The sequence below is a fragment of the Empidonax traillii genome, unplaced genomic scaffold (genome assembly GCF_003031625.1).
Source record: "Empidonax traillii isolate 1590-97213 ecotype Southwest subspecies unplaced genomic scaffold, ASM303162v1 scaffold729:size315501, whole genome shotgun sequence".
Classification (NCBI taxonomy): Eukaryota; Metazoa; Chordata; class Aves; order Passeriformes; family Tyrannidae; genus Empidonax; species Empidonax traillii.
Window position 1 is genome coordinate 48,219 of NW_020955922.1, and position 24,922 is coordinate 73,140.

Here is a 24,922-nt window from a genome sequence, read left to right on the forward strand (position 1 = left end):
TTGGACAGGGCAGTACAACACAGACCCGGGAGCCCCCGGTGGTCTAGGGGAAAAGACACTGCACTGTCACTGCAGAGACCCGGGTTCGATTCCTGGTCGGGGCCCCTCCCCGGGCAGATGGAGCTCGTTAGCCCGTAAGGCAATCCATCTACGTCCTGAGGACCTCACTGCCACCGTCCAAGCTCGCTTGGCCCCGGCAGATGAACCTCAGGATTAAAGGGTGGGCTCAGTTCCGCGCACACTGTGTCTCACCTAAAAAATCCAATGCGCAGGCTGGAAGGTGGAAAGACCTTCCCCGGTTCTTCGTTCGCGAAGAGACTGGCCACCACAACACAGACCCAAACCCAATACCTATGAAATTTTGTAAAATATGCCAGGTTAAATAATTTGAGAGTCTTGGTAGATGTTTGTTATTTTTTTAATCTTCTCCCTTCAGGTTTGTTTAAAATTTGGTTTAAGCAAAGGAGTATAGATGCAAGGCCAATTCACACCATTGTGGATCTTTTCTCTCATTATCTTTGTATCTTTCTGGCATCCAAATGTTACATCCTATGCTATGCACTTTTTTCTTAATTATGAAGACTTTTACTTTTCTATATCTTTGATCCTGTGGAGTGATATCACGTGCATGCAACTAAGCAGTTTATCTACGTGATTTCTGTGTACTTCCTGTAGAGTGTGCAGTATTTGGAAGATGATGGCCAAGACTGAAGGACATCTAATTAGTGTTGGATGCCATTAGCATAATGCATTTTAATTAGCCTGTGTTGCATTATACTCTTTCATGTGTTGGGTGAAATTTGTTAAAAGCTGAGCAGATCATGTTGGGAGGAATTAGAGATGGGTGCAAAACCTTGAGATGATACAAGTAATAACTAACTTTTATCGTTCAGTGTGCTGTAAAATAAACAGCTAATGGGGCTAGTATTTTATAATATGTATTACATTTTACTTTAGCAGTTGATAATACTGTTTGAGAGGTGGATAACTTCTGACATGACTAGAAAGAATATAATTGACAGATTTGCAGTCAGTTGCACTAAGTCTAAATGGATGTTTTGCTTAATAGAATAGGTCTTTATTACCATTTTATAGTTAGTGTTTTTTTCAGAAGAGAATCAGTCCTTGATCACAACTAAGACGTTAACAAAGACATACTGTTTTCTTGTTTCTTGGAGATAAGTTTAAGGGTTTTTCTACTCCTCTGGAACTAGTTTCTCTGCATTATCAGTACAGGTTATTGTATGGCTAATTACATGGAAGTTTGGGTTCATTTAAGAATACAAATGTTTTTACAGAAATAGAAGAGGCTTAGACCATTATTATTTTTAGTGCTCAGTAGATCTACAGAGCGATGGTTTTCTTTTATACTGTGGAGTGTTCAAATGAGCAGGCTTGAAAAGGTTAGTTAGCCACTGGGGATATTAAAAATAAAGTGGAAACTAAATCGTTTATACTTCTTAGAATATTAAAAATGTGGGTTTTTAAATTGGATGGAGAAAGAGGAAACAACAAAAACTTCTGGTGAATCTGTTCATATCTATCACCTCAGAGGGAAAGAGGTGGCTTTTAAATTAGTGCATTTCAATATGAGAAATCTAGAAGGCATACAGAAAAAAAAGTTAGTTTTTAGCTTCAGTTCTGTGTTTGATGTTAGTCAAAATGTAATTCAAGCAATTGTGTTCTGTAGCCACTGTATGACCTACCCAGCAGCAATCAGCCCCCCTCTTTTTTTGGGGGGGGGGGGGGATGGTGGGGGAGGGAAGCCAATTGGCCCATATTTAGCTTACTAAATGTCATCTGGATTCAGTAAAAAGCAAGTGACCTGCATTGAATTAGTGTAATTGTAATACAAACAGAACATCTCATAGTTTTGGTCTTACACAGGAAAAGAGAAAGTTGGAGAGATTTTTCAGTCTGATAAATAAAACTGAAGATACAGAGAGTCAACTTTGGCTCACAGTTAATTTTACCTTTTTACTGTCTCCTTTAAAAAAAATTTTTGGCATTTGAATTTTCTGCCTACATTTTCTCTTTGGAATATTTTCAGTTTTGGAAGAATCTTCCTTAGAATATATGTTGTGTCAGTTATTGAATCATGAGCAATCATTACCAGTTTCAGCTTCCTCAGACGCAATGCCATTTCAGAGAGATATTTTTCTTTTTATCTACCTGGCTTGCCCAGAATTTGGTATATTGTTTTACCTCTGTCATTTGATAGGATTGCTTTTGAATTCCAGTGTGTAGTTCATATTTTTCACTTTCTGTTCCAGAGGCAATGATTACACCTACCAAAATAACAAAGTGCTATGGAGAACTGAAGTATCAGTTCCAACCCTGTATTTGAATTTTAAGTCTTAACTATGGTCTTGTAGCTGTAAAATTTAGTTTGGTTTAAAAAGGACATTAGTTTTTTAAAATGTGAGATTAGTGTAACTGTGTAAGTAATACTGTGCCTTGGTTATACTTCTCTTTCCATTTGGTTATTCAAATGTCCAGATTTTACTTTGTGGTGCCTCCCACTGCATGTGTCTGCATCATGCCCTATGGAGTAGAAAAAATAGTTTTGCTCCAGCAACTACATTTCCTTACAGGGAAGGATGTGGCCAATTATTACAGTAATCTAACAATGGAATTTAAGGGACTACAGTGTAAGTAGTATTTATTTGAAGCTATTAGGGAGAACATTGGAAATACTAGCTAAACAAGAACAGTAACACTGTTCTCTGTACATACCTGGCAGCTGGAAAAGCAACATCTCTGAATCTTGTATTCTCATAAATATCCTTGAGTGTCAGTGGAACAGAGACAAGAGAAGAAGTTTTCATTCTTTTCTGGAAGGCAGGTTGAGTTTTAAGATGTAAGAAGTCAGTTACTCTTTCATAGACTACAAGATCTTCTGTAATTAATTAGTTGTTTCCATTATTTCGGTGGGATGTTGGCATTTAGTATCTGGAATTTTGCAATCTGTCAGTTTAATTTTAGTTCTTCATTTGAACGCTGTGAGTGGGTCAGTTTTCTTTGTGCTGGTGGTGGGCTTTTGCTGCCACCTGTTCAGCTGCTGCCATTGTAAGAGGTGAAGTGGGAAGCAGCAACCATTGTTGTAAGCATTGTTCCTTTGTGTTTCATGTTTCTTGCTCATTCTGTTTCTGTAGCTAGGTGACCAAACGTGATAATTTTTTTTTTTTTTTAAGCTTTATTTTTTCAATTCCAAAAGTCAACTTTGGATATCCCAGTGACTTGTCAGCTACTAGATTTTTAAATGCACAGTGTGCAGATTATTTTTCTAGCAAGACTCTACTACAGTTGAGACACATCGTGATGAAATTCTCACTTTCTTTTGTGCAAACTGTAACCTCTCAAAGTATTGACTCTTTAAATGTAAGACCTTCCATAATCCACATAAAATCAGAGGCAAGAGAGTTGTTGCAAGGGAGAGAGAGCAACTTGGGAAGAGGATGCACCTGGAGTTTCATTTTAATTTCATTTCATCTTTGTGTAATGCACTCATTAAAATCCAAGAAAATACTTTGTCTTATCAAACTGCATGATTTGTTTGAGCACAAGGTAAATGGGTAGGTGATGATGGTGAAGAAGACCTTTGAAACATGTGCCTGGATTTTGATCATAAAATTCTGGAACAGTGTTTGTATTTTTTGGTATAATCAAATGACACGTTCTGGAACTTCTCAGGTAGTTTATGGGCAACTTTCCTACTATGTGACCTGAATATTCATTGTTAAAATTTAAACTCACTAGCTTTTCTCTATAGACTTTGTCCCTCTTTGAAGTGGCAATTAACATGCTGGAAACTGTTACCATGTTTCTCACTGTAGTTACCTCCTCTTTAGACTAAGCAATCCTAATTCATTCAATCTTTTCCTGCAGAGTGTATATCTAAGCATTATAGTTGCTGTGTTTTAAACCAGCTTCAGTTAGTTCACATCCCTGAAAGTGAACACAGTACTGCTGCTGGAGGGCTCGCTTACCCTGAATGAAGAACTACCACATATTTCTTGAATGCCTTCTGTCATTACTACTGTGGTTATGTCACAGGTTTCACGTTTAATATCCAGTATGTTTACTGCAGCTTTTTCTCACAAATATAAGTTACTCGCTCCTTGACTCTTCTATTAGTAAATATAACTGCAAATGCAGTTTTTCCACTTCATGTCTCATTAAATGTTAGTATGTTTCTGGCTGTACTCACTGCCTCATTTTCTCAGAAAATACTGTGGAAAGAAGAGAAAATGTTCTGTTATTAAAGTAAGCTCTTATTGGAGTTTTCTTGGAGGGACAGTAAGTTTCATATTCTGGGTAGTAACTTAGAACCCTGGAGGCATTATGTCTGTGAACTTTCAAGATAGTACTGAATCAGGAGTAAACGAAAGATGGTGAAAGAAGACTAAATTAATCTTGAGTATTCCCTGGATTTGGTCATACAATGTGCAGTTTCCATTTCCTTGTTTTGTAACTGATAAGAAAGTAGTTGTTAAAGTTCAGTGCTGAAAAAAAGAAAATGTTATTCAGGTTCAAGATGGTGTTCTTGATCTCTTGGATTCTGTGAAAGGAGTGATAACACAGTGATTAAGTGATAGCAGGATGCTTCTGTCTAAGAGAGGTATGAGCTTTCATGAAGACATCTTTTGATTCCTGGACAGCTGTATGAGTGGGAAATATCCCTTAGTCAGTGAATTGTGTAGCTCTTGAGCCAGGATGTATCGTAATGTGTAAAGAGTTGGCCTGACGTGGCCCCAGCTCTCTGTTGTGGTGATTTCCTCACAAAGAAGAGGTGTTGCTCATCACTATCAAAAGGAATTTTTCTCCTATACAACAAAGTTTTAAAATACTTTTTTTCCCAAATCTATGTCAAGAAGTTTAAACCACTTCAACTTCTTTCAGTCTAAAGACAGTTTAATAACTAATTTTCTTTTCTACCTGAACTCCTTTCCTCACAAACATTTCTTTCCCTCAAAAAAAATTTAAAAGCTCACATACACACACTGAGCACGTTCTTCTTTCTTCTCCTGATTAAATGTATCTTGCTCATCCACTGCTGAAATTGAGAGTACTTTTCAGAATAATAGTAATGAATTAATTTGCAGCTCATTTAGGTTTTCCTTTTGGTGAGTGAAATTATTGGAAAACTGTCCTGGATGGTGTCTGAATACTGTGGTTCCTTTCAACTGCTTGAAACTTTTTTGTTTTTTTGTCAGACTTACTGACTTTCATTGTCTTGTTTTCTGGTAGCATTTGGATTTTTTTAGTAATCAAGATTTAAAAATTTTTTTCTATGTCCCAGGACACAAAAATATGTAGACTTGTTGTTATTGTGGATGTGAACTTTCAATAAAATGTTAAGTACTTATACTGTTTAGTACCTATATGGGATTATTTGCAAGTTAGATTTTTTCTCTAAAAATTCCTGTACTTGTCAGTTAAAAAAAAAAAACAAACCACAAAACTTTTAGCTGCTTGGGTAGTTTAAGTACAAAATCTCAAGTAGCCTGAAATTATTTTTGTTTACAGTGAATGCCTTTCCTTGAAAAATGGTGTAATTTCACTTACCTAAAACACTCTCCCCTTCCACTCCAAAAAAACCCCAAGAAAATAACAAAAAACCCCAGTGAAGCCAAAGAACAGTTAAACTTTCATGATATTGTAGCAATGAAAAATAAAACATGGAAATAACTGCAGACTTTAGAGAGGCATTTGTTGCCTTCCTTCAAAGGCTTGTGATCCAAGTTGAAGAAAGGGAGAATCTTGAGGATCAGGTTTCTGTCTTCTGTTGAAACATTACTGCCATCAATGACTTTACAACCTTGCAGATGAAATGGAACTTGAATGTTGTATCTCTAAAGTAAAAGGAAATGACAGGACAATGTTCAGTTGAATGGCAGAGTTCAGGAATATTTTGTGTTGAAGAACCGGGTTCTGGAAAGGAAAATAGGCCTACTGGATAGAAACATGTGAACTCTATTCCATTTTAAAGTAGATGATGGAAAATTGGGACAAGATAATAGTAGAAAACTTCAGGCAAAAGTAATGAAGAGTTCTCCAAATCACAGGGAATTTTTTTTAATATTTTGGAAGAAAATCTGGAGAAACACTGATAGGTCTACTGGACTCTTAAGGGAGAGGAAGAAGAAAGAAGCAAACACAAGAAGTTCATTCACTGCAGATAACAAAGTTGTTTCTTTGCATGCAACTCCATCAAGTCATTTTTGAGTAGCTTCCAGATATCTTTGGATGAGTGATGGCTTATGAGAGGTCAAGAAACTTTAGAAAATGGAGCAAAGCAATGGATAAATTGGTAAGAGCAGCACGCTGAGGAAAGATTGGTGGTAATAAATGTTTTTATTACTTATCTGACAAAAGGGTTTGATAATGAACAGGCATATATGCAGATGACATGATCCTTTTAGCTGAGTTAGCAGGGGGAACTTACTCTTTGTCTTGATAATGGGATAGCAGCAAGTGCAATAAATTCTACCTTTTAAATATACCAGTGCAGGATACGGTAGTAGTTTAAAGTTATTAAATGTGGTGGAACTGAAAAATCAGTTTTATAAGTAAGCTGGTTTAAAAGCAGTTATAAAAAATCCAAACTGAATGGCCTTAGAATGCCAGCTTCTTCAAGATGTTGTCACAGAACAAATTACCTTTAATATTCTTTTGAAATGTAACACAATTTTTTAGAATCAAAGAGTATGCCAGATTGGAAGGGATCCACAGGAATCATTGAGTACAACCTTTAGTCGAAAGACTAATTCAGAGGTGAATCTCAAGGCACCATTCTGTTGCCTGATGATACTAACAAGACAAGGATTGATTCTTTTCAATAGATTTACAGTTGCACTTAGTATTGCAAAGTGTTTGAGATTGGTATCTTTACATTCTTGACCTGTTGTAACACTGTCAAAATATTATGAGCTTCCCAGTAATAATAAATATACAGGTCAATGTAAATGGCTTATCTTTCAGTAACTCATCTTTGCTGTTAAGCATGTGATTATTCTTTCCATTATGTATCTTTTCTTTGTGTTTATTACTTTATTACTTTACATCTTAAGTGAATCATACTTTGCTTTGATCAGCAAAGGTCATTATTCCAGAGGGAAGCTTATGACAGTGAATGGCTGTTAAGCCACTGGTAACAGTTATGGTTTGTTTTATTTTTTTTTCCCCTATGGTGATTTATTTTATTTTTTTAAATGCACATAGTGTTAATATGTGCCATTTCATAATAATTCAGGTGTAATATTTACCTTATGTAGTGTTGTGTACATGATTTAATGCATGCTCACTACTAAAAACTAAAAAGTGAGCACAGTAGGATTGCGTGTTAAATTTCACATACATTTCCCCTCATTAGGCTTAAAAATTCCGCATCAGTTATTGTTTGTCTACAAGCTCTCTGGACTAAATCTCCACTTACCCTTCCTGCATTTAGTCCTGTGTTGATAATGCTAGTGAGAATCAACTCGGATCAGGCCTGGATAGATGTATGATGGAAGCAGACCTGTTTGTAGTTCTGCACAAAAGGTGTGACTACACTAGATGATCTTCATCAACATCTATTTGTAGGTGGGAGGAGGAAGCTAGTGATTTTTAGGGTGCTTCTAACGTGAAATTGTCTACTCTGAAGCAGGTGGTAAACTGACTTCCTTGACTTTAAACACGAAGTGTTGTTCGGTAACTTTGTTTTTCATTCTTGTTGTTACAGTATTGTAGTTCTGAATTAAGAACCGCAGACCCAACAAACAAATAAAAAACCCTGAAAAGCCACACCAAGAGAAAATGCTCAACAAAGAAAACCCATTGTAGAACATGCTGGTGTTATATGTATTTTGATGTTTGTTTCCTGTAGTAGATTGATAAACTAAGTAGTATAATTGTGGTTCCAAAAACTGTGGAGTTAGAAGCTAGTGTCGTGTATCCTTACCCTTCCTATAAAAATAAAGTTTCTATCTGTAGATTCTAGCAGTGGAGCTTGAAAATTATAAAAATGCCACAATATAAAAATCTTTGCTATCTCCTTGTAGTGGGTAGACCCTGGCCAGATGCCAAGGACCCACCAAAAGTCTCTCACTCTCCCTCTGCAACTGGACAGAGGAGAGAGAAAAAAACTAGCTAAGGATTTATGTGTAGAGGTAAGGGCTAGGAGAAGTCACTTACTGATCACGGGCAAAACAGGTCAGAGTGGGGATAATACTTAAATTTACTACTAATAGGATAAGAGTCAAAGAGGAGAAACAACAGTGTTAAAAGCACCTCCCCAACGTTCCTTCCTTCTCAACTCTCCCTCCTTCCCCCCACAGCAGTGCGGGGGGACAGGGAAGCAGTGGGGGTTTGCAGTCAGTTGTTGTTTCCCATGGGGTGCATTCAGGTCTCTCTCACCCCAATGGTCCTCCATGGTCTGCAGGGGGACAACCTGTGTCTCCATGGTCTTAACCAGGGGTTCCAGGGTGGCCATAGCTCTGAGTCCTTCCCCTGCTTCCATGGGGTCCTTCCCAGAGGAGACAATCCTTGATGGACCTCTCAAATGTGGTCCACCCTTCGGGCAGGGGTTCTTCCCAGTCTGCTGTCCTGTGGGTCACTCCTCCATGGGCTGCAGTTCTTCACAGATAAGCTGGACTGACATGGGTCCCCTACAGGGCCAGGAGTCCTACCTGGGAAAAACTTTCTCCAGTGTGGGTTTCCCTCTCCATGGGCCACAGGTCTCCAGAAGGACCCTGCTCCATCCTGGGCCTCCCACGGGGTAATAGCCTCCTTTATGCATCCACCTGCTCCAGCATGGGCTCCCCCATGGGCTGCAGGGGCGTCTCTGCAGCCCGATGGTCCTTCATGGGCTGCAGGGGCCTTAGCCCTGAGCCCTTCCCCTGTGCCTGGGGGAGAGGAGGGCTCCCTCCCCCTCCTCCTGCACTCACCTTGGTGTCTGTGTTGTTATCCCATGTTCTCACTCTGCTGTTCCTGGGCTGGAATTTTCTTCTGCACAACACTCCTCTGTCCTTAAATATATTATCATAGAGGCGTTACATGCTTGCTAATTGGCTCAGCCTTGGCCAGCAGCAGGAAGTCCGTCCTGGAGCCAGCTATCGCTGGCTCCATAGGAGCAGGGGAAGCTTCTGGCAGCTTCTAACAGAAGTCCCCCTTGTAGCCCCCCACGCTACCAAAACCCAGCCACAGATACCCATGGCACTCCTTCAGTAGCATTCATGATACTAGGCAAATAATAACAGTGAAAGTTATACTTCTGATTTTCTACTTTTTATTACAAGTAATTAATTTCAACTAAGCAATAGAAGTAAGTTATTCAGGAGTTCAAACCCAAAAGACATAGTACCTCTACCAAATTGCTGTTGATCACTTAATGTGTTTGTGGGCTATGCAGAATACGAATGTATTACCCTGACTGACAGGAAGAATGAGCTGCAAGGATTTTCTGATTAGGAATTTCCAAGTGTGGTGCATGAGTGTCTCATTTTTCTTTTGGCGTTTCCTAATTCATCATCATCACCATAATTACATTTTCACGCCAATAAAACTGTCAGTAAAAGAACCTTCATGGAAAAAATCCCCTGTTTTTAGCCTGGGCTTAATTTAAAATACTAAGCCCTTTAAGAATAATAAAAAGAACATTGTGCAGACTTGCGGAGTTCTGCTCTCATTTAAGACTGGTCCTCAGCCTGGTATTCAGGTTAAGTGTAACTGCTGGTGATTGGGCAGGTAAGTGCTACCAGGCAGCAGGTATGGTAGAAACTGTGATGGATTATTTAATGTCCAATTCAGAAGTGGCCCTAAAAGCTGCCTTGGATGATCTTTCCTCCCCTTTTGTCATGTGTAAATTATAATCTGCCTTGCTTTCTGGTTTCACTCCAGAGTGTAGGATTTGCCTTGGACCAGTGTGTGAAAGATTATTCAAAGTTGACTGGGCTCAGCGTTTAGAGGTGGAAGGGCCAGTTCAGCACAAATTTGGAATGGGCAATTTTATTATAGGCAGGTGAAGACAAACACAGATTAAGTTACAATGATCCCTCAGGCCTGAGTTCTGACATCTTGCAGCTTAGAGATTTTTTATTTTATTTTTTTTTTAAATATGATTGAATGGTTAAAACTGAAGACTGAGTTATAGAATCTAATGCCTTGGACATATTTGATGTGTTACTCGTGTAAGACTTGTCAATCTGTGTTAGAAGTGGAAGGAGGTGTGGAAGGTGGTGTTGAAGGTGGGAGAGAGAAAAGAATTAACCCCAGTTCTTTCATAGTGTGTCAGAGCCTACCCCCTCTGTTTAACAATTTCATCCTAATATTTCCTGCAGTTGTTACTGCCAGTTCAGCCCATGTAATTGGTGGATGGTAGCTTGTATTTGATTTGTCTTTTAAGCAACACTTGCCTAACACTGGCTCTATGAGCACTGTTATCAGCCCTACTGTGAGTGCTAAACTAATACCGATAGCTGTGGGAAACTTTTGAGAAAATAACTCCAGGAGTGGAAGCAAAAAAATACTACAAGTAATAGTTTGAGAAAACACAGGGACTGGAAAAATCTAGGGTGAGATGAAAAAAACATGAAAAAACCCAAACCTCTTAGGTTTCCCACTTCCATTGGCACCCATGGAACAGAGTGACTGAAATAATTTTGTTCTAAAAGAGTATTGAGTTGTTTTAGGATAGAAAAGATCTGTTTGACAAGAAGTGGAAGCAAAAAAGAGGAAAAAGTTCCTGTCAGATACATGTTTTGTTTTTATTCCTGGAGATTTGGGACTAGCTTTATAATTCTCCAGTGATTGCTTTGCAAGCTTCTTGGAAGGATACAAAGTAGTTGAAAGCTGAATCATAGACTGTTTTGAAAGAGAGAGGGAGCTTAACTTTTATGCAGAGAAATATGGAAGCCAAAATGATTTAGTTAGAGAGGGAAGATGGAACTGAAAACCAGTGTTTTAGGCTGGTTAAGGAAAGCAGTGCTGAGAGCTGGAGGGAGAGGTGCACACTAGCAAGAACATGACATGACTACCAAGTTGGACTAAACATGTGGAGTAAGTAGTTTCTGTGTGTTTTCTTGTATTACAAAACTGCATTTAATTTTTTTTTTCCAGCTAACACAACTCATGTGGCATGGCAAGATTTTAAAAAAGTCTACAGTTTAGGCATTTCATAAATATACATGTTTCTGAAGTAGGTATTTCCAGCGAACATACAAAGTATAAATGTGGATTTAGAGCCCTAACTAAGACTTGAATATCTTCCTTTGTGAATTTTACTGTCTGCCTTAGATTCATGAATTCCCTCTTTTTTCTCCTCATTGTCCTTTGTGATTTAAAAAGTCACTTTGCTGTGGTTCTTAACTGCTTTGTAGTTCATGAAAATAACTGGTAAAGGCAGATATTTTTCCTAGAACTGTGGAGCTGAGTAGGACTCTGTAACTAAGCTTTGCTTACCTGTGGGAGATAGGTCAGTGTTTATTATCAAATAGGAGGTACACATTTTGACACCACCTAAACAGAAGTTCTTAGTCTTCTGTTACAGCTGTGTGTTTTCAATAGCTACTGCAGAGTGAGCTGTTAAGAGTAGCTGAAGATAAGATCAAAAGTCATCAGTTCAAAGTTCAGAAGAAATCGTTAATTTCAAGGACAGAAACAGCTGAATTTGTTAGCCAGAGCTTTATGCCAGAAGCACTTTACTTGTACTGACAGTCTTGCATCATAAATGAAGTAGATAAGGCCAATTACTGAGTGCCACATTTCCTCTCTTGAGTCCATATACTAGTTTGGCACAGCTGCCCACTGAAAATATAAACTTATTGTAGCGTACATCTTAATTAAACAAAATGACCAGGTCTTTTCTTGTGATTTTTGTGTTGGGCAGATAATGAAATGAGTTTTGTAAACGCTTAAGTGTTTGAATTAAAGCAACTATTCAGTAGTGAACTAATTTTTCACTAAAATTATAGAAAACAGTTTTTGCGTCATTTTGCGTGGATTCCACTTAGCTTTGGAATATGAGAAGAATTTTTGAATGAGAGTTTGAGTGAGTTCAGCCAATTTTCAAGGGCAGTCAGACTTCTTAAGAAGTTATAGATAAAACCTCATGAAGTCCCCTCTGCCTTTTTCCTGTGTTCCAAACACGGGCTGAAGCTTCTGGTGCCTCTACTATGTTAAAAGTGTGCATAGTCTCCTATTTCAGTGTTTTCCCATTTTCTGAATATGTATTTCTGCATATGCTTGTAGAAAAACAAATGAAGAACTTTTAGTCCCTGTGACTTTGGAAAATGTGGTTGAATGGAACCTGTGTTTAGAAGTTAATAATAGCCTATTGTTTGTGTCAATAGACTTAGCTCTGAACAGTGTAAGTCTTAAGTGATGATACTGAATGCATTTGAGGTATTACAGACAGAAATTTAAAATTTTTCCTTGTTTTGCAGTAGTCTGTCAGAATTGTATGGCTTTTTTTTCATCTACAAGTGTAAATTTATAATTTGAGGAAAACACGGAAAGAATCATATAGAAAATGGAACAATATGTATATAATCTTAGGTAGGATAAACATTTTTTTGTATAGCATGAATGTTTTTTACTAGTTGAAAAATCTGTGTGCATATGGTTCTTGACAGAAGAAATTTCTGTTATGTAGGTAAAATGTTTCCTTTTCAATTTCATGTAAATTCTTAGTGCTAGCAGACAAGTTACTTCATTATTTATGTCATTTTTAAGGTGTTGTCTTAGGTATTGTAGCGTGTGTTTCTAAATGTTACTTGGAAAAGCAAGTTTTAAAGCTTCCTCTGATGAATTATGAATGCAAAAGGAAGTAGTAATCTTCCCAAATTTCCTGAGCAGTTCTCATATAAAACTAGATGCAGTTAAGAGAGGAGAAGGTGAGCTTGGCTTTTCACAGCAACTTCATATGTGTTTGTTTAAACAAGCAGTGCTGTCATTTCTACTAAGAATTTCTGAAAGAGTATAATAATAATCTCTTGAGATTGATTAATAGCAATAGATTAAATAACGAATCTTGTGCTCGATGGGGTACCGTTTAAATAGAGAAAATCTAATGGGAAGTAGCTGCATTAGTAGCAGATGGATTTACTTCCTGAATCTTGATCTGAGTGGAAATCCTCGCTTACTTAAAATTTGTCTTACAGATTCTTAGCCTGATAAGAAAGTTGGATAAAGCAGTTGTTTTTTTTCTTGGCTTCAGTGCTGTGATGATGTGTTTTGTTTAAACTTGCTATTGTTTGATTTTTATCTAGGCTATTTTTATGATTCCTACAAATCCCCCTCCAACCTTCCGGAAGCCAGAACTCTGGTCCGATGAATTCACTGATTTTGTGAAGAAATGCTTAGTGAAAAATCCTGAACAAAGAGCTACAGCAACCCAGCTGCTACAGGTCAGTATTTAAGTTACTGAGGAAAGGCAGGTTTTATGGCTTTTTTTTTCCCCTTCAAACCTGAACTGTTCTGAAAATTTCTAAGGGCAGTTTTTATTTTAACTATTATCATACCTTATTTCTTTTCCACTTTGTGGCCTTTTCTCTGTCAGCTCCTGTATCTCTACCCCCATTTTATTTCTCCTTTACTGCTTCTAAAAATTCATTGCTCTTTATATAGTTTAGGACTGGTCCTTGCTGTTAAAATTGGACCCTTGCTTTGTGGTTAGAGGCCCTCAGTGGATCTCAGAATTTAGACAAGTGTTAAGTAAAAGAATTGAGCCCAAGTTACGCTCTGGGTGGACCACCCATGGAGTACATTCAGTCTTTCCTTGTGGGCATGTCAAATTAAACAGACAGGTTACTCTGTGTCTTAGAAGGGTCCGATGTAAATGGACAGTATAATGATCTTGGTTTTGGGCTGAGTTATACCCGGTGGGCACTTTTAAATGTGAGACACAGTTGGCAGTGTGGACCTTTGGAGCCAAGGCATGATATGCCAGGCTTTTTCTTTCTGTAAGGCTCTCATGCTAGATTTATTCTGTGTTGACCTAGCAATAGCAGCTTTTAAAATTTAAATTCCAATGAACTCCACTACAAGGATGAACATAAAAATTTTGCAAAGTATTTTCCGGTAATAGGTCCATCAAATTCAAAAGTCATGTTATGAATATTTAATTCTTTGCACTGCAAAACAGCAAGAGGTAGACTACAGGTGAGTAAAAATGATAGATTTCCATGTGATGCATGAATCAGTACTTGAGACCTTCAAGATTTGAAGTTCATATAGTTAGCTTAATACCAGCAGCTGGATAGAAGAGATTTGCATTACTGTGTACAAGGAAGGAGGAACAAACAATAAAAAACTTCAGTGTGGAGTTTCTTTCCACATACCTACTGACTAGAAAACCAAATGTTACGTTCATCAGAAGTACATGTTGCCTTTTTCCCCAGCTGGAATTGGGAGCATGTGTGGTGGAGCTGGAGGTGCTGTGTGTGTGAGTGGGAATGAAAGTACTGCTTGTAGGGAAAAGGTTATAGAAGAAACAGAGAGTTATTGAATTAATAAATCAAGGGAGAAGTTAGATAATAGGTATAGGATACAAAGCTTCATCAATTCTGTTCTTCATGGAACAGTTTTTTGATATTTAATGATGTATTTTTGAGGTGCTTAGTTCTGTTTTGCCTAAATTGTTTTTGCATATAACGATGCAAAAATCAGATTTTTTTTAACAGTGGATGTTTATTACACAGCAAAATGAGTGTAAGTGATATCATGCAAATGTTGTCTTAAAGGAAGAAGTGATGTTTTAAATGGCTATGAATTAAAAATTAATCTTCCTACTAAAAGTAAGGTTCCACATTTCAGCATCATAGTTCAAGAAATATTTTATGACATAGAAAGTGTAGGTTTGTTTAAAAGAGCAACCATAGTTGTGCTGCTGAGAGTCACTAATTTGTGCTCTGAGTGTGTTAAGATAAATTAAATTCTCTAACAGAATATCTGAAAAACTTTCTTTTTCTGTGTCAGATCATCACCATTCTATCTATTTACTGCACATTTCCTTTGAAAAGTTATATCCTTAATTATAAAACATTTGTTAAATTATTGTATTTCCCGAGGCTTGCAGTGTTTAAAAATAGTTAAAGTAAAAATTTAGTCATGAAATAGTCATGAAATATGTTGGATGTTGTGTTAGTATAGATTTTAATTATTGTGTAAAGTACATTACTGTTTATCACTGAAGTCTGTGGTGTTGAGTAGTACTCACAACTACTGTAATCATATTACATATTTTAATGATTTTTTTTTCCTCTAGCATACATTTATTAAGAATGCTAAGCCAGTTTCAATTTTAAGGGACCTGATAACCGAAGCTATGGAGATAAAGGCAAAGCGACATGAGGAACAGCAGAGAGAACTAGAAGAGGAGGAAGAAAATTCGGTGTGTACCTGTTTTCCTGTAACTATTTGTACTTCACAGATAAGTTGCCGTTTCTCCTCTACTTCCTGTAGTTGTGTTCAAATACTTTTCTTTACCAGTTTTCTGTGTGGTTTTAAGTCTACAAATTCTGAGTATTCCACTCTTAATTATGAGTAATGCTTCTGCTGTGAGTAATGCCATATGAGCCAACTTTCAGCACTGTTTCATGAGATGTCCTAGTAAAAAGTTTTTTTTAGGGAGTGAGAAAAGAAACCATGTCAAACTTTCAACTGTTCAAGCTAACATTAAAAAAACCCCAAAAACTCTTAAGGTTCCACTTTCACAGGTGGACTTCTGGGCAAGTGGTTTGGTTTTCAGTTCAGGGTACATGTGGTTTTTTTTATTTGTTTGTGTGTTCCTTTGGTTTTTGGGAGGTTGTTTTTTGTAAAGTTTAATGCACAGACTAGTTAGTCAGAACACAGTAAGTAGCACTTGCAGTGTGGTTTGAACCAAGTTGCGCCTGTAATGTGAAAATGGTGAGGGAACTTCATTCTTCAGATGACGTCATCAGCATATGTTTGAGGAGAGAAGCAGGTCATGTGATAAGTAGGTTGCATTTAGAATTGTTTGGCAATTCTAAAGTCCGTGTTCCTGGCATTATTACTCTTCCTACATGGTTTATTTCAGGGCAGCCTTGTGCAAGGCAGCAGTATGTGCTTCAAAGAGAAGTGTATTACCACACATGCAATGAGAACCAAGGTATTCAGGAAATAGCACATGGAGAAGATGGAGACTGGAATGTTAGTAGAGAACTTACAGCTTTGAGCAAACAGAAAAGAGCAGTGCAGTAATGCAGTTTGCCCTGTAGCAAGTTGTAGAATCCTTGTTACAGAGTGGTATGTGGTATGGTACAGATGATCTATAAGTAGAAATACTTTTCAAGCAGATTATGTGGAGTGTTTTGTATCTCTAGCAGTCAGTGTGATCTTTTGTTTACTGCATGTTTCTGTCCTCTAGGAGTATGTTCTAAGAGTATTGATAGCTTGGGTTTATAAAGATGGTTTCCTTTGGATTGTACTTGCTCAGCTGGTAATAAAACAGGCAGGGATGGTTGGGATTTTTTTTTTTTTTAATGTTACAAAACTTTCCTGTGCGTGACTTGACATACAGTGTTGATGTTTGTGACTTGACATATTGAATGGTTGATTTCTGAAGAGACTGATCTTTTACTGACATAAAAAACTAATGTCTTTACTAGCTTGCTTTCGTCCCTACTATTGCCTTCTGAACTGTAGACCTCAAATGCTTGGGCATTCTTGATGTCTTTGCATTAACCCAAAGTTAGGCATGACATTTAATTACTTAGTCTGAGGTTTGTATGCAGAATCAGATTGCCAGGCACAGTCCGTGCCAGTCAGTATGTGGCCTCACCCACTACTGGGTATAGGGAAGGGTATAACACGAGTTTGGCTCACCTCAGCTGAAGAAGCATTTAGTAACTCCTCATGCTTCTTGCATGAGTACAGAAGTCAGAATGTAATACTGCACTTTGCATTCCACCACCCCCTCACACTCTCTCCCTCCGTGCTTCCACCCATTCAGTGTTTAGTATAAGGGAACCTGAAATCCAGGACCAAGGCAGGAATCTCCTATTTGTGTTGCCATTGCAGAAGTTGGGAATTTTGCCATGTACTTTTGTGGTGCAGTCACGGAATACGCTATGAGTGAAAAAAGACAGCAAGACTCTGCTTGTCACTAAGTGTAGAAGGTAACTGTGTCAAATCTGAAAATAACAGAAGTATATTTGGTTAGCAGGGCTGAGGGAGCAGAATCACAGCATTGCTGAGTTTGGCAGGTACCTCTGGAGGTCATCTCTTGTCCAGCCCCCCTTAAGCAGGGCCACAGGGAGCTGGCTACCCTGGACAGTGTCTAGATGGCTTTTGAATATCTACATGGAGGGAAACTCCCCAACCTCCCTGTGCAGCTTGTGCCAATGCTTGGTCACCCTCACATTAAAAAACTGTTTCCTGCTGTTCATAGGGAACCTCCTGTGTTTCACTGTGTACCCATTGCCTCTGCTCCCATCACTGGGCACCACTGAACAGAGCCCGTCTCTGGCCTCTTTGCACCTTCCCTTCAGATATTTGCACACACTGATGAGGTCCCCCATGAGCTTTGTGTTCTCCGGGCTGAACAGTCCCATCTCTCATGGGAGGGGTGCCCCAGTCCCTTGATCATCTTTGTGGCCCTTTGTTGAACTCTCTCGTAGATGTCCATGTCTCTGTGGTACTGAGGAGCCCAGAAGTGGATCCAACACTCCAGGTGCGGCCTCAGCAGAGCAGAGGAGAAGGAAAGGATCACTCACCTCTGGCAACTTTGTCTAATGCAGGCCCTAATTAGTTTAATTGGCCACCTTTGCTAAAAGTTTGATTTGCTCTTAAAAATAAGAGCAGTTGTAGTTTATGGAAATAGTTTTAATACGAAAGGTGAGGGTACAAGTGAATGAAATAGAGAATACTGATGGTGAGGTTAGGTGGAGGGATTTCCTAGTTGACTAATACAGTTTGTCAAAACTCCATGTTTGGGAGTGACCTGTGAACAGCTTTTCTGTGTCACAATGCAGAGCAAATCTTGTTTTGGACTGGTTTTAGTAATTGTTTGCTTGTAATACAGACTTCCTCTGTTTTGCAACTGAGTTCCAGTGCAGTACACTGTTGTAAGAAATTGCAGATTCAGTTGAGAGATGACACTAGAATCTTGTCCAGCTACTGTCACTGAAGGTTCTGATTAGCTAAGTGTGCAAAAGCAACCAAACTAGGAAACAGCAGTGTAAACTTGTACCAGTACCTGGGGGGACCCTCCAAGAAAGCTGGAGAAGGACTTTTTCCAAGGACATGTCGTTAAAGAACAAGGGGTGTGATGGCTTTGAACTGAAAGAAGGTAGATTCAAATTAGATATTAGGAAGAAATTCTTTGTGGAGAGGGTAGTGAGACACTGGAACAGGTTGCCCAGAGAAGCTGTGAATGCCCCTGAACATTCCTGAAGTGTAGTAGGCCAAGTTGGATAGGACTTTGAGCAGTCTGGTCTAGTGGAAGATGTCCCTGCCCATGACAGGGGGCTTGGAACTACATGATCTTTAAGGTCCCTTCCACTCCAAACCATTCTATGATTCCTTGAAACTGTTACCATTTTCTTTTTAATCAAAGTTTTCTGTAATGTGTTTCTTGAATGCACATTGATCATGTACTGCATAGCAGAAAACTGCTGAGCAACACTTAATTGTGAGTGAAGCCTGAATTAACCAGAATCTGATCTCAGTTTGTAATTTTAGAAACACAAAAAATCAATTCCTCCAGGGCCTTCACTTCAATTTGAAATAATACATGATTTGAAAATAAGCACAAAGATTGTGTCTTTCATTTAATTTGGAACTTGCTTGTGGAACTGACAGAAAAAGAGCAAATCAATTCTTTCTGTACTTTTGAGTGTTCATTCTTTCCTTTCTGGAAAGGGAAGGCAGATAATATGAGTGCTGGTTTGGTGTACTTGATACACAGTTTGGTAGTGGATCAAGTCAACAGTCCAAGCATTCAAGTATAACAATAAATAACCATTGCACATTCCTCCTTTTTATGAATCAGTTTCACACAACCCTGAAGAAATACAGGGCTGCTTGTGTGTAGTTTGCATGACTACACAATCATGCAGTTCAAACGATAATACAGGTTTTAATAAGCCTGTAGTGATGGCAGTAGTCCTAGAAAGAGCTAATGACAGTCCCTAAGTTGCCTTGTGTAGTAGTAGTGACAGTAAATAATGCCTATATTTCTTCATATTTTAATATCTGTAAATGTTTTCAGATTGTATATGGAATTGGAGTCACTGTTCAGTTGGAAAGTATTAGCTGCCCAGCACATAAATTTTGGAAAATAACACCTCAAAAGTGTTTTTTTTTTTTTCCCCACTAATATCGCTGTGAAGTCCTCACCGTAGAATTGCAAAGGCAGATTCAGACTTGGAGAAATGCATATTTAACACCTAAAAGCAAGAGCAAACATTGATGTTAGTGTTAAGTAGCGTCTATTGATGTTAAAGGTCTCTCGTGGGCAGTGAATTGAGTTAATATACCATTGAAAAAGAATAGTTGCAGCTAACCTGTTTGGGACTTGAATTTATTCAATTTATTGATCTAACCCCCCCAAGAATTTCCTGTGGTAAAGTGTGACCAGTTCTGTTCATTGATCCCTGGTACGTGATTTGGGACCCATCAAGAAGAAAGGTGTAAAATGTTATAACTATGACGTTTATTTTAGGAAACCAGGTTTAACCTTAACAATTATATTTGAATAAGATTTTTTTAGCTTTATTCCTTCTTAAAGCCATATATTGTATCGTAATGGGCACTCAAGTTTAAAGTGACTGGCATAACTCCAAGAGGAGGGGGTGGTTTTGGAGAAATAATAAGATGCAAAAATTTCACAATTATGTACTTAATTTTCAGGTCAATTCAGGTTATTTCTTTCAAGTAAGGAAGAGTCACATCCTTAAAACTGGTTCTTATTTTTCTTTTTTACCACTGTCTGTGAACATTTTATAGCACTCCAAGTTGTCAAATGTAATATAAATATTTTTTGCTGTTCAAAACTTCTTAGTATATGGCTGTAAATAAATGGACAGGTTGAATACAGTCTTCATGTCTGTAGCCATCCAGAGACATACAATATCATTACAAATAGTGTACTCAGAATTGATTTTATGCTTGTTATGAGAGCTGCTCGTGTGATGAGAATACCTTCTGACAAACTGACATGTTTTGATGACTGCTGAGGTAGTTGTACAGATTTTTTTAATTAAACAAGAATTGCAAGTGGTGTGTTCTGCAGAAGGTTAATCCCAATATCAAAGTTTAAATGTTAGTTTAGGCATTACTAAACATGACCAATCTCTTCTCTCCTGCATTTTTTGAAGTGTGATGTGAGTTGGATGCTGAGGCTGGGCAGCTGTATTATGGGAATGTAAAGTAACTCGTTGCCTGGCAGCTCACAGAAAACATGTCTAAATATTTGTTTCTGTGGATCTTTAAAGGAATGAGCTAACAAGGAGCTCTCTGTATATTTTCTTTTACATTTTAATGTGCCTATTATGTGAGAAATGCTTAATTCTTTTAGAATAGTAAAACAAGGACTTCCTACTTTAGTACTCCTTTGCTTTTTCTTGGACACTGACAGGTTGACATCTATCAACACCAAAGCCAGCTGTTAATATCAGTTGTTCCTATATGTAGGATTATTTATTCATTCATACAAAACTTTATTTGGTTAATCCTATATTAATTATGAAAAATTGGCATCTGTATTTTGAGACCTTAAGAAATAATTACTGTAATTACTCCTTTATATTTTTACAATATTTATGGAGCTGTTTTAAAGGAACTAGTGAACCATTTGAGTTATTCCATATTTTAAATCTTAAACACCATGCCATATTTTTCCGAAGGTTTTTATATTTACTTTCATGCTTCCTTCATGTGTTTGTATGTGTATATGATATAGCTGTGTATCTGTCTGTATATATGTGTAACTTTGCACAGCAGTGTCAAAACTCTATTTTTGTAGCATTTTCCTTTAAGCCAAAGAACACTTAAGTGTTAATTAAATTTGATTGCAGCCCTTTAAGTGTCCTGAATTTAGAAATATGAAAAGATGGCTTTGGTGAGTGAAATAAAGCATATTATTAAAATCCACAGCAGTGTAGAGCCAGAAACCTGTTATAGAAAGAGAAGACATAGGGAGGTAAGAAAGCACGGCAAGTCACTGATGCTCAGTGTATCAGTTTGATGGAGGTATACAAAAAGCTTGAGTGCTGTTTTATGTCATATGTCTGTTGAATTTGATGGGAGTTGACTGTGTGCTGAAAGTTAAGGTTTTACCTGTTTTACTGATGGGTCTAAGCTTTGTGTGCTCAGTATTAACCATATACTCAGGTTGTAGTTTGGCTTTGTATGTGTCAGGAGCTTTACAAAATCCTTGTGCTTGACCAAATTATATTATGTGTTTATGTAACTACTACAGTGCTTAAAAAAAAGATAGCTGTGACTGCAGCTACGTTTTTCAAAGGTGATGATGAGGTGTTAATAGTAAATGAAATTATTTTACAGGATACTAAATTTTGCCAGTGTGTAAATCTTCCTTTAATGCCTTGCAGCCGAGTTGGCCGTCTTTGCTGCCCTCTAGTGTTCTTTTTAATGCCAGACTTAGAGTGAGAGATTTTAAAGGCAAATTACTGCCATATTTTCTTCTCTTTAATTTTTTTCTTTATCCGCCCTTATCCCTTTTTTCCTATCAATGTTAAAAATGCAACAGAAAAATCCATTAATCTTTATCACCTCGGCTTATTCACTTCTATCATGATGTAGACTTGGGTATGATGTGCAAGGCCAATTTCTCTGAGAAAACTTTCTGTGTGATGATTAGATCGTTTATTTTACAAACATATTGTTAAGTCTTGAGTGTGGTTTCTGCTGAAGTCTTTCTGAATTTTATATTCTGATAATCAAATCTCCATGATTGCATTTTTTTGCTTCAAAGGTTGGTTTTGTTAATTATAACATTTTTTTGGCAAAGAAGAAGATCCAGAAAGTTAGTCCTATAGAGTTGCAGGATACTGGGAGTGTTTTACTTGTGCTTTACATTATGATGTTGTTCAGAATTTCTGTAGTTTCTTGTAATTTCTGTAGCATTTCAAGAGATTTCAGAGTCCTTGCTCATGCACACCTTCTGTTGCTGTATAGTGGTGTAACAGAAACCGTCCCTGTGCTTATTTCTTGTACACAGGAGAACAACAGACAGTTTAATTCCAGAGCTAGCTGTTTTTATTGTTTGATTCTTGGATCTGTTTTCATAAACAATGTGAGAACATGACATTTCATCTTTAATGCCTTATGTTTTTTTTCCTCGTTAAAATCGATATTATGTTTGTTTTTATTTAATCAGGGAGTTTACCTTCTTTTAACAACAGATCAGAAGTTCTACTTCAATATTTATTAACTGTAAAGCATGAGTCAGAGTTAGTATGAAGGAATCACTTTCATCTCTCATATAAATATGCACTTCCATAACTTGGATCCACTGGATATTTTTATAAAGTTACTTTTTCAGATCCAGTATAATCTATTGCCATATTAGCTAAATGTCATATTTGTGAGAAATACTGGAAGGATATTTATGGGAAAACTCTGTACTAACCCACAAAATTAATTATTCTGGGACATGCCCAGGACACAGAAAAGTTTTATATTGTTCTGTCTCTGTACATCATTCCTGAATTAGGGAAAACACCATTCATCAAAGTTGTTGTGTTCTTCCCTCCTTGGAACAACTGTTCTGTTAGTACTGAGGAGGGCTTTTGTGATCCTTAGTCTTCTAGGTACTAAAAGATAACTGTTCTCTATGCTGAGAGGCAAGAGTAAGGCAAAGGCTTTTGGCACTCTTAGACTGGAAAATAAATGCTACTCTTTGGAACAAGTCCAGATACTTGGTTTGATTGAAGAAATAAAAGATCAATTTTTTGTAAATGAAGCAGAAGTTATGAAAATGGTCACTTATTACTCCATTTCATACTTGTTCGTATTGTTAACCATCGCTTTCTCCCCCTCCTAACTTCTGAAATAAAACTTTTGAGCTTCAGGAAAATGTTTCCTTAATTTCTGATTTCAGTTTAGGTAAGTTCAGGATCATATGCAGTGCAAATGTATATTAATATTAGTCAAGCAAATCTGCAAATCAAGTGTAACTCTGCCTTAAACTCAGAGATTTGCCTGCCTGTATGTTAGAGATGCCACATTTTTAGTGTTTAATACAAGAAACAGCAGCATGTAGTGTGTTGGTTTTGCATTGTTTTGCAGTACTGAAAGAAGCACTTGGGAAGAGTAGCTGAACTGTTCCGGCACTTTTAAAATGCAACAGAAAACCGCTTTGTTTTCTGAGTACTCTTTTTAGAAGGGGAAAAATATAATTCACAGAAAACATGGGTTAACAAGAACATTTGGTGCAGGGAAGTAGAGAAACTTAAGGTTGCCACCAGGAGGAGCAGTACCAAAATATTCTCAGTTTTTTAACTGGTACAGTTGGCAAGTGCTGTAGCTGTAAGCTAACTGTATCTTTGGGGATATCATAATTTTTTTAAGGATAGGGTACTAAATAGAATGCAACTAAAAAACTCCCAGAAAGAATGCAAATGAAGAACTTCAAGATTTTAACAAATTATAGTCTGGAAAATTATGAGTATTTCGACATTTGGAATTTTAATCACAGATGTAGGTCTCTATCCTGGTTTCATCATGGTATGCTGTTAGCCAGATTTTCTGAACCAAAATTAAATCTATTTTTGTGTCTCTTAGTTGAGATGTAATAGAATTAATTTCAGGAGCTGGTGTATTAGTATTACGACTCTCTACAATTCACTGTCTCTGCTTAGATCAACCCTTAGTAAAACAGGTACTCTGACAATGGAGCTGCTTGTGTTTGTGTGCCTGTATGAGAGGCAAGTTGTCTGCTGTGTCAGGGAATAAGGAGAAAGGAAAGGAAGGAGTTCAGTGAGAAATAGAAAGTGCCAGACCTTGCAGACATTTGAGTCTTGGGTTTATTTTTTCTGTCTCCCCCAGCCCATGCCCTTATAAGTCTCTTCATAGTTAAAAATTTAAAATCTATAAAGCAACACAAAGATGTAGGAAAAAGGGCAATTTTTCTTTTCCAACCGAAACAATTCTATGATTCTATGTAGCATCAAGCATGTTATTTGTAATGGGCAAATTAAAAAACTCTACAGTGTTATCCAGTAGTCTTTCACGCTATGTAGTGAAAATATTTTGCTAAGCAGGGGTAAAGTTTGTTTGAAAGGGAACTCGAAGTTTTGACACAATAGAGGAAATGCATGCCTATAGGATTATAAAACTGGTGAAAGTAGCATTGTTATTTAAAATTGAACAATTTGACATAGATTAATTTTGACATAGAGTAACAGTGATGTGTGTTATTTCTTACATGTAATCAACAAAGGAGAATGTCTAATTTTTTTTTTTCCTTGAGTAATAGTTCTTACTCCTATAGAAACAGTCACAGTCCATCACATTACTCCTGAAATGCTGTGATATAAGCTAAATGCTGTGTGTGTAAGCTTAATCTGAATTTGGAAAGCATTGGGATTTTCCATTAGTGTTTTCAAAACATGAGTATTATGTTTTGTTAACTGTATTGTCATTAGTTCCCTTTCACATTCCTGGCCTAGCACTGTTACCAAGTCAAGATGCTACTGTGTATCTTCATGGTTTTATCTTCCCCACCCACTTAGTGGGTAAGTGTGTGCTGGATGGGTATTTTTATACATAGGATTAACAATTTATTTGCTCACTCTTGTAACAGAGGTTTTAAAAGGGAACTGAATACTTGAAGTCGATTTTTCTCTTTCTGAGGGGGACTTTGGAAACTGCTGGAGGATTGTTTAATCTCTAAACTGAATAAGATCTTGTCATCTGGCCACTGTATGTAATGTCAGATGCTGGGCCTGATGCT

At 37.4% G+C, this 24,922-nt stretch overlaps 1 protein-coding gene across 1 annotated transcript in view; it reads left to right on the top strand.

Moving 5' to 3' along the window:
* The window catches only part of STK3 (serine/threonine kinase 3), a 124,819-nt gene that overhangs the window by 44,419 nt on the left and 55,478 nt on the right, over positions 1-24,922 (top strand). Inside the window, exons 7-8 of the mRNA XM_027900435.1 lie at positions 13,251-13,388; positions 15,248-15,373. Of these exons, the coding sequence (XP_027756236.1) occupies positions 13,251-13,388; positions 15,248-15,373 (264 nt within the window). The remainder of the gene's footprint in view (positions 1-13,250; positions 13,389-15,247; positions 15,374-24,922) is intronic.